General features: G+C 37.0%; 1 protein-coding gene across 1 annotated transcript in view; it reads right to left on the bottom strand.

Moving 5' to 3' along the window:
• The window catches only part of LOC128870404 (voltage-dependent calcium channel type D subunit alpha-1-like), a 31,881-nt gene extending 17,130 nt beyond the window's left edge, over positions 1-14,751 (bottom strand). The window contains exon 1 of the mRNA XM_054113017.1: positions 14,166-14,751. Coding sequence (XP_053968992.1) covers positions 14,166-14,751 — 586 coding nt within the window. The remainder of the gene's footprint in view (positions 1-14,165) is intronic.
• Positions 14,752-15,820: the final 1,069 nt, after the last annotated feature.

Consider the following 15,820-nt stretch of genomic DNA (forward strand, 5'->3'; position numbering starts at 1 on the left):
GCAAGTTTTGTTCACGCAAAATATGACCTGTTCTGATTCATTTTAATAGAAAATAATGTTAATAGCACTTCATCTTTGGACCATATGTGAATATTTTGAAGATTTAATGTGCGAAGACTTTTAAATTGGGCTATGGATTTGAAATTTGAATGCTTACAAATTTAGCTTGACTGTGAGGTGCGAGCTATAGGTTGGGTTCTTCTTTGTGTTCGAACAAGGTAACATGTTCCTAAACGCAACTCTGAAACCCTTGATGATGTATCGTGTTCCCAAAAGTATCGTTGATGTACTCAATACGCAACAACAGCAACATGTGTGCACGTACAAAGGGAAAAAAATGGCGGAGAACGATGAAAAGTAAGTTTTAAAGAAATTGTTTTCATCATTATAAGATATTTCTATTTAATATTTCATTTTTAATATTCCAATAATACTCAAATAAAATGTTCCAAAATATCAACAGAGTTGCAAGGCATAACTTTACAAAGATTTAACATTTACTTATGCAGTGTATACATGCAATATTTATGCGATACTTTTGCATTGTATACATGCTGTTACGAATTTTCTTACGTTAAAATTCAAATCTCTTACAATAACTCTTCTTCAATACATCAGTTCAATCATTAGACTGTCAGGTAAAAGCCACAAATCAATGGCAACATACTTTTTTTACTTTATTTCCAACACTTTACTCTAAATGTACACGTTAGCCTTAAGACTGAATCACTCTATTACTTTTCGTTTATTCGCATATAAGTTCAACTTCCAACTGAATACCCCATACGCATGCACCTCTGCTTATAAACATCTGCTCAATAACTATCGTAATTTCTAGATCTGGCAACTCTTAACTTCTGGGTGTTCTACTGTTTTATCAGCTTATTAAATCGTGTCTGTGCAATGTAGTCACCCGTCGTCTTCGACTAACTAAAGTAACGGTAGACCCAGAAAGCGTACTCTGTCTCGCTATCTGCTGTCGCCATCAAGGCTAATTAATGTTTTTGGTTTGGCAACTCATTCCCTATTGTTGCCAGTCGGTTCGGAAATTTCCTCGTTCGCATCAATACGTTTTGGAAAACGCCCGTTATTTCGCCACTGGGAGATATCTCGCGCTCAAAGCCTTAGTACAAACTCGAAGGCATATCTTAACACTTGCACAGTATTACGTTTTGCTATTTTTTTAGCATATGTTTTTTATATTTATAAAGACAAACGAAGCATTTTACATAACAAAAATAATTATATGCATCTCTTACGAAAAACTTCAGAAATAAAGACCCCGTCAAAAAATGCAGAGAACGTTAAATATAGAGAATTCTCACGAGCTACGAATAGTGTGAATTGTCAAAAATGAAGTGAAACCGCGAACACTATTTCACCTCGCTTAACTCGACAGCGGGGAAGTTCTTAACAGAGCTGATTACAGTGAATTATGTACAAGTACATTGGCTCTGCTCAGTTTTTGGTTTCTGTATGAAATCAAATTGACGAATGCCGACGGCATTTTGCAAGGCATTTGCTTGTGCATTTCTATGTCCCCTTGATAAACGAAAATCTATTCAATTTATATTTTCAAACAAATATAACCAAATAAAAAGACAACATTTAAAATCAAAGTAACTTTAATGTTTGTTGTTTTAATTTTAAAAGAAAAATTTAAACAAAATACATTATAAAACGACCTCACATTTTGTTGTGTGCGTTTTAGTGTAAATTTGATGAAAATGTTTACTAATTTTTCGAGTCGAAATTAATTTTAGACAAGAATTCAAAGAGCATATTCGTATATTGATGAATATATATGTATATCAATATATGTTTATATACATATATTTTGTTAGTTATATTTGTGCAAAAGTTCAATTGCATCTTCAATTCTTATAGTGTTACAAATGTATGTATGTGCACACGCACTGCAGCAACAATGACGTATCTCACGACTCATTGCCTTATCATATTATATTTATGTACATTTGAATATGCATTTTTGTTCCTTTGCCAAACGAAATTTTTTTTAAATTTACATAGGTATATTACAGGGAATAATTCATATATGTATGCATTTTATAGATAGTACAAAACTTTGAAATTTAAAATAAATAAAAGAAAACTTCAAAGAAACGTATTTGCATACATATATGGGGCAACTAAGTTCTATTGCATCTTTAATAAATATAGTGTTGCACGCATATATATGCACTGAAGCAACATGACCTACCTCACGAGCATCGCCTTATCATATTTCATGCAATAATTAGGGTGTAAATATTCGAATGATCGAATTCCTGCAAATGCTAAAACAACTTCTGCATATGCATCGACGTATGTGCATGTGCGTATATGCACACTTGATGCCCTAACTATATATATATATGTACGTTCAATTGATCAAATCAAAAAATTCTGTAGACAAAACGCTTCATTACATTTTCATTACCAGGCACACAGGAAGATGGCGTATGCAAATATAAATATGTGAATTGAATTCAAGCAAATCAATGCTTATTAATATACACATATGCATGTGCATACAACCGCACACACCGGGCACTCACTTTATTCCTCAAAATGCGTATGTCGTTCAAAGCTAAAATTCTATGCCTAGCGACTACAAGAAAAAAATGCAGTCATAGACGCAGGCGTAGCGGCCATCATTCTAGTTGCCATAGCGCTGAAGAGTCGCGACGGCGCCGAACAGTTTCAACTATTGTACTGTGCAACAAAAACTCATCATCAAAAAATTCATTGATAAATACGAGCTCATAGTTCTAAGAGCAAGTACTTTCATTCATAAAACGAGCCGCCCATATGTCAATTTTCTCGACAATTCGAAAATAGTCAATATTGGAATATTTCGCGTAGAATTATTTGCCAATATTTGATAAATCTTCAATTTTTGTCAAGTCGAGTGCCCGCGGCTTCGTACATATGTATGCATCAATATATGTACGTGAATATGTGTATATGTACAATGCTGTGCCTATGAATGCGCGCTGGATTTCGTGAGAAGCTTTACCGTTTTATCTTGAGCTCTGGCTGGTGAGCATACATACACACAGCATATACATATGCGCAAATGTATATAAATTCACAAATTTACATTTGCATATGCCATCTCCCTGTGCGCCTGGTAATGAAGCGTTTTCTATAGAGGATTTTGATTCAGTTGAAGGGATTCAACAAAGTTTTACAGACACCAGACAGACAGACATAACATATGTATATAATTTTGGATGATTTGCAAAAATTCAAATATATAGGTCATATTAAAAAGCTAGCTAACATTCTTTGCTTCTAATCACCAACAAATTCTTATCGACTGCTGCTAAATTTACATAATTCAGCCCCTCACTGTTAATTTTTGTTGAAGAATGTGTCTATGGTGAAATTGTCTTCGCGAGACGAGTACCCCTCGAAATTCCATACGTTCCTGTCATTGAGACTTCTCTATACATTAACGTTCTCTGAAAAATGCGTTAAGCTGTCAAGTTGTTCGGATGTTCCTATGCGGACTTAGTGTTAGCATAGTGTGCTGCCATCTATCAAACGACGGCAAAATAAATTTCAGACTGATTGATAGTTAAGTTTGGATTTGACAGCTTTCGAGTAAGTGATTTTCGCTAAGATGGAAAAGGAGTAGTATCGTTCGGTAATTCGCCTCTTATTTTGGGATGGGAAAAAATGCGAGGCGATAAAAGTAAGATGCTGTATATTGGAACGCTTCGCCATCTATGACCACAGTTAGATATTGGTTCAACGAATTTAAACGTGGGCGAACATCCATTTTTGATGAGGAGCGACTAGAACACCCGGCAGACGTGGTTACCGAGAAAATCATTCAAAAAGTCTCCGACATAATCTCGCTGAACGACGAACGAAGTGCGTGAAGTAAAAAATGCCATAGCTGTGTCGACTAGAATGGCAATTAATATTTTACATGATAAGTTGGATTTCTCCCGATGAATCTACTCCAAAGAAGGCGAAGACAGTCACATCGGCCGGAAAGCTTATGACGACAATTTTTTGGAATGCGAACGGCGTCATTCTCATGGATTTTTTTGAAAAGGGAAGAACGATCGCTTGACAATACTACAGTGAGTTATTGGACCGCTTTCATAAAAAATTCAAGGAAACACGGCCGCATTTGGCGAAAAAGAAGCTGCTGTTTCACCACGATAACGCACCAGCACTTTCATCCGGAGTTGTCGCCGCCAAACTGCATGAATTGCGTTATGAATCGTTGCCGCACCCCCGTATTCACCCGATCTGGCTCCCTGTGAATTTTTCTTGTTTCTTAACATGAAGACAGGACTCGCGGGTAAAACAAATTTGTTCAAACGAGGAAGCCATCGCCGCGACAAATGCGTATTTTGTAGAGTTCGGCAGATCCTATTTTTTGAAGGGGTTAAAAATGGCCAGAGCATTTGGAGAAGTGTATCTTTGTAAAAGGGGTAGAAAAATATATATTTTTTTAATGGTGTTTTCATTTCTAACACGGGTACTGAACCCCCCTCGTATTTGCCTTTTTTTTATCTAACTTCGTGTCTGATGGCAATATTAGGGAAAAAAATTTGACAGGCATTCTCTCTATAGCATCGCTCTATGGTGCAACTTCTAAAACTATTTTTTAATAAACCCTTAGCTGAAGAAATACTTACTGATGATTGGAAGCTGACTTCAGTCACTCCAATTTACAAAAGCGGCAATAAGAGCGATATTGCGAATTACAGACCGATTTCTAAATTATCGGCTGTATCTACATAAGCTTTGAATGTGTTGCCAAAGACAAGTTATATTATATTTTAGCGTAAAACGTCTGACTAGTCCTAGACAGCATGGTTTTGTAGTTACAAAATCTACGTTATCTGACTTATCAGTGTTTTCTGAAGATTTGATGAAGACTTCGAAAAAGTCTCCCATACGATTTTACCAACTAAATTGGCATATATCTTTTTTCATTCGACTTTCCTTGATTGGATTCCATCCTATTTATTAAAGACGTGCACTACTGTAGTTTTCGATGGGGTTTCTTCGAAACAGTTTATTTTCCCCTCTGGTTACCTCAGAGTAGTATTTTAGGATCTTTGTTATTTGTTTTGTTTATTAATGATATCTGCTTGTGTTTTTCCTTTGCTCATTTTCTTCTCTATGCTGATGATCTAAAAGTTTATGCTTAAATAAGAAACTCTAGTGATTCATTCGTCCTACAAGCTGAGCTGAATAATTTATTTTCCTGGTACATTATGAATCGACTATTTCTTAACATTGAAAACTGTCATAAAATCACATTTCCTAAGCTTCAAACCCCCTTTAATACCATAATTAATATGCATATATTGCTTTGTCTGATGTGAATAAAGGTTTAAGGGTTTTCTTTGATTCTAAGCTCAATTTTATCACGCTCTTAAATTATGCCGTTTCCAATTCGCTTGCTGTGCTCGCTTTTGTAAGACGTCACTCATTGCACTTCACTGACCCATATACTCTAAGGATGTTATTGTTCGGTCCAAATTAGACTATGGTGTTTTTATTTGGAGACCTTATCACGCAGTCCATATAAATCACTCAATGTGAAAGGTGAAATTTACTGTCCGGTTGTTCGAAAAAGAATACAGTTTAATGTTCCTTGCAGAAATTTTCGTCGACATTAAATAGTTTTAATGCGGTACTCGTTAGAACGTTGTCTAACTTTTTTAACTTGGACTTGGACCTTTCTGAGGCCAAACAGGTATTTCAAATGTAATTAAAAACTTCTTTCTATGTAACAAATCAAAATAATATTTCGCAAATATTTCTTATTTTAGTTTCATAATTATTAATTTCGTTAAAATTCAATTTTATCTAGTAAATATATATTTTTAGCAACTTAATGGTTTCTTAGGTTGATAATTGATAGGTATTAAATATCAAATATTTTTAAATATTATAAAATTTGTATTTTAGTTTTGAATAAATGCATCAAATGTCTGTTCTGAATTTTGTTAGACGATAATGAATAAATAAATAAATATATAGACACAACAGCAACACTATTGAAATCTTACTTATGTACTATATATGTATGTATATGAAGTGAATGATGTGTTGCCGAAGCAGGACAAACTTCCAAAAACATGTCATTCGAAATAATGCATCAACTAAGCCTGTATAGGAAAACATGGTAGCCGAGAATATTTTGATGCCCTTGCTGATCGTGTGTAAGTTAAAATTTCAGGATATCAAAATTAAAAAGCTCTAAACCTAACACTAGACAACTGCGCAGTTGCTATGACTCGTTCAAGACATCAAATTACCGCAGAGGGTGATGCCCACCAGTGATGGTAAATGTAGGGAAAATTCCCTACATGTAGGGATATTTGTCGAAAAAGAAGGACAGATTTTTTTAAATTCTGTAAATGTAGGGAATTTTCAACAAGGACAGAAAAAATTGTAAATAGCGGGAAATATTAAAAAAGTTCATTTAAAATAAAAAGCCGCAGTAAGATTTCATGCCAGTATTTTTTTTCTTATGGCAGCATACTTTTAAAGCATTAATACGGCAACATTGCCATTTTTTCCTCGTTAACGCTAACGCGATTTTGTCTTCGCGCGAAAATTGTTAGTTGTCCCGCGTTTTTTTTTTTCAGTTTTAGCTTTTTTTATATTTAAAATGTACATAATTTACAGAAATGAGCTCCTCCTCTTCGAATGACTCTTCGGTTGAACACCAGGAGAAAAATTCAAGTATCGGAAACAAAAGTTGAATAACAAGTGGCTTGACGACGACAATTTTAGTGGCTGGTTGAAAGCTGTGGCTAACGATCCATTCAAATGCAAATGCGCTGAGTGCGACAAAGTTTTAAACTGCGGCAATTCTGATTTGCAGAAGCACGCCGAACCAAAAACGTACCAAAAAAATATGAAGGCAATAAAAAAGACACCTAAAATAAACAGTTTTTTTAAGAAAAAGCCGAGTAAACCAAATGGTTCCAGAAATTTCGAAATAAGATTTAGCATGTTCTTCGCTGAGCATAATGTCGCGCTGCAAGTAGTGGACCATTTTATCCCAATCTTAAAAGTAATCGTGCCGGATTCTGAAAAAATAGAAACTCTGTCTTGTTTTAAACAGAACTAAATGTAATGAAAAAGAGTAATTTTTAGTCTTTTTGCTGAATTTTTCTTCATATATGTGTTTATAATATAATAAATATGTGTATTTATATATATTTTTCAAATAAAATGTCTTATTAAAGTGTCTTATAAAGTGTCAAAATAGCACCAAGCCCAAAACTTAAGCAAATAATTCAATTTTGACGTTGCAAGTGCGTCATTGTAGTGTAAACACAGGAGAAAAATATGTGGGGAATTTTGTAGGGAAAATTTTTTGAAGCGTAGGGAAAAGTAGGGAATTTTTTTGGGCTGTGTAGGGATTTTTCAAAAAATCATTTACCATCACTGATGCCCACTCTTATTGTTATTATTTTTATTATTAATATTATATTAGGGTGGGGCACGATATTTTTGTGGTAAAATGTTCTATATTCAAAATTCAGAGCGTTATTATAAAAGGATTCATTCCAAAATGTGCAAAAAATTCTGAGAACTGTACGGATAAGAAGGAGTACGCACTTGTCATTATCCGTACGGTTATCCGAATTTTTAGTACAAAAGGCGAAAAGATAGACGAATGGCTTGACGTGTGATTACCATTCGTTCGTTTTTTCTAATAGCGGTCGCCCCTCGACAGGCAATCGCAAGTATTCCTCATGATATACCAGAGTATCTCCTCATAAAATACCATCTTCCATTCGGAACCGGTATATGCACAACTGTAGGTCCCTCCATCTGTGGAAAAACATCAAAACGCACACCAACCTAAAAGTGTTAAAATGTAAAGTGCTGTTCCATTAAACAACGAAATTGATCATTTTTAAAGAATAAACATGTCATGCCTTAATGATTTTATGTGTAGTAGCTTGCGCAGTAGCAGCAAAACCAAAATTGCTATTTTCCATAAATATATATTATATTTGAAGAAGAAGGTGACAGAAATAACCGATTCAGACTTCGTGAGTTTTATGGCTTTGGATACGACGAAAGCAGCGACGAGTATCAGCAAAAGAAAATATACGTTAGTTCAAATTTAGGTGAACGCGACTTAGTTTCGATTTGCAATATGATGGGCATTAGATACGATGAAACCGATGTGCTGTTGCACATAATTCGAAATTTACGACGCAACCACTTGTTCACCGAAAGAATTAACGACGTAAACGATAGAGAAAACGACGACGAAGAAGATGATAATGGCGAATATTCTAGAGAGAATACAGCGAGTTGCGGCGAAATGAGAAACGAAGTAGTGAACAGTGAAGTAGAGAGAATTAACGAATGCAATGAAAATCATGAAACGACAGACTATTACGACTTTGAGACAAATATAAGCGGAAAGAACAATGAAGAAAATGAAAACAATAGAGCGCCGACAAAACACATAAACATGCAAGTAAATAAATGTGTGGCAAATTCCATGACAAAATTTGCAATGACATTTCGCGATATTGAGCACTTTATAAGATTCGTGTTGATATTGTATTTGGTGCGAAGAATTTGAAGAGCAGTCCATGTTAATGCAATGGGACAATCTGCAAAAATGTGTGTTTGCAAAAAATGTTTGCGTGGTGGTGCTACACTTTTTGTAATGAAGGAAAGAGGGTTGAATTCATGGCAAGCATTGAAAATATATATACAATATAAATAAAATAATAAAATAAATAATTGGCGCGTACACTTCTGTTAGGTGTTTGGCCGAGCTCCTCCTCCTATTTGTGGTGTGCATCTTGGTGTTGTTCCACAAATGGAGGGACCCACAGTTTCAAGCCGACCCCGAACGGCAGATATTTTTATGAGGAGCTTTTTCATGGCAGAAATACACTCGGAGGTTTGCCATTGCCTGCCGAGGGACGACCCCTATTAGAAAAATGTTTTTTTTTTTCCTAATTTTCCTTTCACCGAGATTCGAACCAACGACCTCTCTGTGAATTCCGAGTGGTAATCACGCACCAACCCATTCGGCTACGGCGGCCACCCTACAATATAACCCTAACTAAATTATCACACTGGCTACTAGGGCCTTCGAACATAATTCGGCAAATTGTGATAAAAATAAAAAAGACGAAACAAATTCTAAAGCAAACACGGGTCAAATTGTACTTAAGCATGATTTTGCACACAAGAATGCTAAGATTGGTGATGCACTAGTTGACACGGATAGTAAATTTAATATTGTTACTCAAGATGTGTATGAAAACCTTAGCAAACCAAAATTAAATGCGTGTAACGTTTCACCTATTGGGTTTGGTGCAAATAATCATGAAAATAAAATCAAGCCCAGTGGTTTTTTTTTAAGAATTGAGATAGACTGTGCAACGTTTTTATTGAACTTTTACGTGGTTTCGAACAATTACTTGGACGTTAAAGTTGTACTCTGTGAAGAACTTTGTAGGCAATCAGAAATTATCATTAATAAAGACGGTTTAATAACTAAAAAAGCGGAAACGGATACAACAATAAACGATGATGTACTTTTAATGAAAATGTATGCAGTAATTCAAAATAATGAACTTGACATAGACACCGATGCAAGCAAAGAAGCAAAACAAAACGTGAATGAAATAATTTCGAACTACAAGCCAAACAGGTTTTTTCACATGCCCGTTATACTGTCAAGTAGGAAGTACACATCCTTCGTCACGCAGAGCGGGCAATATCAATTTGCAAGGTGCCTTTCGAGAGCTAATACGAGAGGGTATTGTACTACCATATATCAACGATGTTATTATTCCAGCTAAAAAGGAGCAGCAAGCAATGCACAATCTAGAAAAAGTAATAACCATCTGCCGTGACTATGGGTTAGAGCTTTATATAAAGAAGTGTCAATTCCTTAAAAAAAAGTTAATTTTCTTGGATATGTGATTGAGGATCAAAAAATCCGTGCATCGCCGACGCAAGCGGTTTTGAGTTTTTTGGGCCCAGTGGGTTACTTTAGGAAATTTCTACACAATTCTACACACAGTTCAACTTTAACTTCGATTACCTTTTAAAGGAGTCAATTTATCGAAAAATTATACGAGATCTTTTTTGTAGAGTTAAAATTGCCATCAGAATATGTGTTTTTCATAGCTGTAAATTAGCATACTAGAGAAAAAAAAAGTTTATTCCAAAAAGTAGCAAAATCCCTTGTAATTTATATGGGAAATATAATATAATATCGTGTTTGGGGCAAGGTTTATTCTGAATATTAAGAGCTGATTTTGATCTGATAATTTTTCTTAGACGGAAAACTAAAAGTTTAGGTGCCGTCGCCAGAAAAATAATCAAATTGGTAAATAACGGACACCCTAAGCTTTATATACAGAAGTGTCAATTCCTTAAAAAAAAGGTAATTTTCTTGGATATGTGATTGAAGATCAAAAATCCGTGCATCGCCGGAAAAGACGCAGGCGGTACGTAATTATAAAATATCCAAAACACAAAAACAACTTTTGAGTTTTTTGGGCCTAGTGGGTTACTTTAGGAAAATTCTACCCATTTATTCGATCATCGCAAAGCCTTTGACTGACCTAACCAAACAAAATGTAAATTTTACCACGAACTTACCAGCTGAACAAGCAGTTAGCGCACTTAAAAATGTACAATGCGAGAATAACGTACTAAGTATATATTATATAATTCCACCTACGAGTCTGAGTTATACATGATGAGTTCGGTGCAGTGCTACTGCAGAAATCTCCACACGATGCTCAGCTGCACCCTATCTACTATATGAGTAGAAAAACGACAGAACTTCAATGAAAGTTTAACAGCTATGAGCTGGAAATACTGGCAGTAGTTGAGGCCTTGGCGAAATTCAGAGGTTATATACTTGGTATTAAGTTTAAGCTTGTTACGGATTGTAACGCATTTACAAAAACTTTAGAAAAGAAAAGCTTGTGTGGAAACTGTTATTACAAGAATTTGATTACGTTGCCGAGCACAAACGTATTATATAAGATGTTCAGATATACCGAACTAATCGTAGTACCAGAAAATATGGAAAAACAAATTATTAACCAGGCCCATGAGAGAGGTCACTTCGCAGTGAAAAAGACAAAAGAACTAATTTTAAAAGATTATCATATTTCAAATATCGAGGAAAAAATTAGAAGACATATTGCGTGTTGTATACCATGTATCTTAAGTAACCGAAAGCGAGGCAAACAAGAAGGTTTACTCCATCCTATACAGAAAGAGGAGTTGCCACTATATACGTTTCATATAGGTTTTTTGGGTCCTTTACAATCAACAAGCAAACAGTATCAGCATTTTTAGCAGTTTTCGACTCATTCACAAAGTTTTGTTGGTTGTATCCGTCGAAATCCACAACTAGTTTAGAAGTAATAACAAAGCTCCGCATCCAACGCGCAATTTTCGGTCATCCGGCAAACATTGTTTCTGATAGAGACGCTGCATTTTCCTCCAAAGATTTTCAAGAGTACTGCGAAAGAGAGAATATTAAACATACGATGATTACAACTGGCTTACCCAGAGTAAATGGCCAGGTTGAGAGGTTGAATGAAATTATTATATCGGTTTTGATCAAGTTAAGCAGCACAGACCGTACCAAATGGTTCAAACATGTATCCAAAGTTCAAAAAGCAATTAATTCAACGTTTACCAGAAGCATAAATACAACTCCGTTTGAGCTTTTGGTGGCATCGAATTTTTTGGGTCCATACCGTATAACAAAAATCAGAGGTAATAACGCATATGAGGTAGAAAAAATCGGCAATGGCGAAGGTCCAATAAATTCTACAACTTGCGCTGAATATATGAAGCCGTGGGTAAACGGTTCAGACAAGAATGACTTGACATTCGAGACGAAAGTTTAACAGGATGGCCGAATGTGGGAGTGAACTTGAGTAAGGTGGCAACTCATACTTGTGTCGCCTTGTAGCGCCACAGCATTGAGCAAAAGATGAGAAAAGAAGTTTTGAGTTTTGCATCGAGAACATACGAGGAGAGTCACGATATCGAGTGCGCGGCTGCTGATTGGTTTCTGACCAACCAATAATTTAATTTCAATTTCTATTTCTTTATAAAACATTGCTGGTTTGTGAACTTTGTAAAATAATCATAAAATAATATGATACTATTAAACTATATAGGTATTTGGATTTTTCCAATGAATATTTTTATTTATTATTATAGGCAAATTTTAAGTGTATGTACAGGCAAATATTTATTACACAATCAAATATTAATAAATGATAGAAATGTCTCTTTTAGCTGCGAACGATAAATAGTACCAACCAAACAACCAAATGCTATCGAATACAATCAAACTTCCACTAATTCTACCAACCTGCACGAACGCGAGGAACAAAAATACTAAAGCAACGTATACACGCTGCCTTTTTGTATCAGCAATCCCTACGACCAGCACACACGCTGCGATTGTTGTATCAACGCGTTGTGCAGTGCGTACATGCAATCGCAGGCAATGCCCCACTTCACTCCCCCACCAGTGATCAACCGATCACGATACAAAAGAAACGAAGCGCTGTGGTTTTACAATCTGTCTGCCAGCGCGAGTGGTTTTGGTGGCCATTGGATGTGTGGCATCCCCATTCTTATTCCTAATAGGTTGTTTTTCGTAACTTAATTCTAATGGCTGTACATTTTGCTTATGAGTAATTGTTGGTTGAGCCTCTTGATTTCTATTAGTATTAATAGGTAGGAGGTAAATTTTGGTTAATAAAATTTGAGTCTAAGCATGCAGCCTTGACTCTATCTGCGGTTACCGTCACCGATCTGCCTCGAATGTCAATGTCAAGCAAGCCCACTCTGAATGTAGCTTTTAATATTGGCATGGTTGGACGACGCGATCGGACGTAACTGCTCAATGGTACTCCTCAATCCGCTCACGAATTCGGTCGAATACTCAGGTTCTTTGGAATACTTAAAAAAATCACCGGGGAGACGCAAAGTTGTACCGTAAACGAGCTCGGCCGGCGAGGCGTTTAAATCTGGCTTGTGTGAAGCGCGGAGGCCAAGCATAATGAGAGGAAGTGAATTGGACCAACTGGCATCGTTTTTGCACATGATCACAGCTTTAAGCGTGCGGTGAAAACGTTCGATCATGCCATTCGCTTGTGGATGATACGCAGTCGTGTGATTGTGTTTGAATGCAAGAATTTTTGATAATTCCCTGAACAAAGCGGATTCAAACTGCCTACCTTGATCCGTTGTGATAACGCGTGGAACACCATAGTGAGAGATCCATCCGTTTAAGAGGGCATTTGCGACAGCCTCCGCCGACATATCCTGCAGTGGAATGGCCGTGGGCCATCGGGAGAATCTGTCAATGCAAGTGGGACAATAACGGAAACCATTTGAGACCGGCAGAGGACCAATCAAATCGATGTTGACATGGTGAAATCTACCGTCAGGAATTTTAAACTCAGCAAGAGTTGCTCGATTATGTCGAGAAATTTTACTTTTTTGGCAATCGAGACATTGACTTGTCCAACGCGTAGCGTCTTTTTTCATGTCTGGCCAGAAATAGCGTTCTATGATAAGCAAACATGCTACCATTGCCGGGATGACAAACATTGTGTACCAGATTGAAAATTTGTTTTCGTACAGCTTGTGGAATGAAAGGGCGAACCCTCTCCTGGGAAATGTCGCAAAATAGGGGTAACTCGGAATCATGAATCGTGATTTTGTGAAGCTTGATATGAGTGCTGGAATCTGGACTCAACAAAGATGTCAGCTCCTCATCATTGCTTTGCAACTGAGCGATATCACGATGGCCAATTTCGCTTTTGGAAATGGATTCGATTCTTGATAGAGCGTCTGCCACAACGTTATCTTTGCCCGATATGTACCGGATGTCTGTGCAATATTGGCCAATCAAGTCAAGATGCCTTAACTGTCTGGGCGAAGCTTTTTCCGGTTTTTGCTTGACAGCAAACGTAATGGGCTTGTGGTCGGTGAGAATGATGCATTCACGACCCTAGATCATGTATCTTTTATGCTTGACAGCCAAGTAGATTGCCAATAATTCACGATCGTAGGTACTGTACTTCTTTTGGGTCTCAGACATTTGTTTGGAAAAAAACTTAGGGGTTGTAAATCATTACCCACTCGCTGTTGTAAAACTGCACCAACCGAAAAATTGCTGGCATCAACATTTAAAATCAGTTGGGCATTCGGCAAAGGATGTGCCAGCAGTGTGGCCTTAGCCAGATCAGACTTGCATTGTTCAAACGCCTGGGACGCCTCTTCAGTCCAGATCAATGGCGTTCTGTCTTTTTTTGTATTTCCGACAATAAGAGATTGTAGTTTACCCTGCGTGTAAGCAGCATTAGCCAAAAAACGACGATAATAATTGAGGAGTGCCAAGAAACGGCGTAACTCATGAGCTACTGTCGGCTTTTTGAACTGACAAATGGCCTCGGTTTTGGCCTTAGGAGGCGCGACGCCATCTGCCGTAATCGTGTGGCCGAGAAAAATTATTTCGGGCTGGCCGAGGGTGCATTTGGCGAGATTAATCTTCAAATTTTGAGCTCTCTCGAAAACTATGCGAAGATGCTTCCGGTGTTCGGTTTCGTTAACCGAAGCCACGCAAATATCGTCTATGTAGACGAAAACGAAATCCAAATTCATGAACAGCTTGTTCATGAACCTTTGGAATGTTTGAAAAGCATTTCTGAGACCGAATGTCATGACGTTAAATTCATATAGGCCAAATGGGGTGATTATGGCCGTTTTTTCCTTGTCAGCCCTATCAATTGGAATTTGGTTGTAAGCACTAACCAAATCAATGATTGAGAAAATTTTGCATCCAGCAAAATTTTGTGTAAAGTCATGGATATGAGGCAAGGGATATCGATCTGGTACTGTAATGGCATTGAGACGCCGATAGTCACCGCAGAATCGCCAGCGCCCATCTTTTTTGGGAACCATGTGTAATGGACTTGCCCATGCACTTTTGCTTGGACTGCAGATGCCAGCATTGAGCATGGCTTCGAATTCTGTTTTGGCAATTTTAAGTCGCTCCGGGTTGAGACGACGTGCTGCCGAAAATATGGGCTGACCCGTGGTAATGGGGTCTCGGCAAATATCACGCAATTTTTTTTCTAATTGAAAGAAAAAAATTGTACATGCTTAAGATATAATCTCAAGCGTAATCGTAGTGTGATTAAGATCCTTCACTAATTCGTTCGAAAGAAAATAATTTCATTCATACTTCGACGTTATACATTACTACTGTCAAACCACCATATTTGTTTTATACCAAATAGCTCAATTTAATCTGAATTTGGGGTACAGTGTAGCCCGTCGGTTGTTTTTGCGCCACTATGAGCCGAACGCCCTATCACTCAGGTTGACGTTTGACAATTCCGGACTTTAAAGAACATGACGGAAAATCATTTGCTCCATTTCTAATACGCGTACCGATTCAACCGCTGAATGCCTTCATCAGCACGCCTATTGATCTCTATTGCCCAAGTATACGTGATGATTTAGAGAAAATATGCTGCAGTACATGCGGTATTTACTTCGCATCTATCACAAGAGCTGCAGAGCACAGGAGAGCAGCTCACATTGCACCAGCTAAGCAAGCGCGTATGTTCCGCAAAGTGCGACCCTCACGGAATGTCACAAGACGAGCTAATGAGTTACTGTGCGCAAGCGTCAACGGCTTAGAGTGGCTAGATTAGAACGAAGTTGAAGGAGCACATGATTTTACTGAAAATCATATGGACATGTTGGTCCCAATAGTCTCTCTTGA

The sequence above is a fragment of the Anastrepha ludens genome, chromosome X (genome assembly GCF_028408465.1).
Source record: "Anastrepha ludens isolate Willacy chromosome X, idAnaLude1.1, whole genome shotgun sequence".
NCBI classification, from domain to species: Eukaryota; Metazoa; Arthropoda; class Insecta; order Diptera; family Tephritidae; genus Anastrepha; species Anastrepha ludens.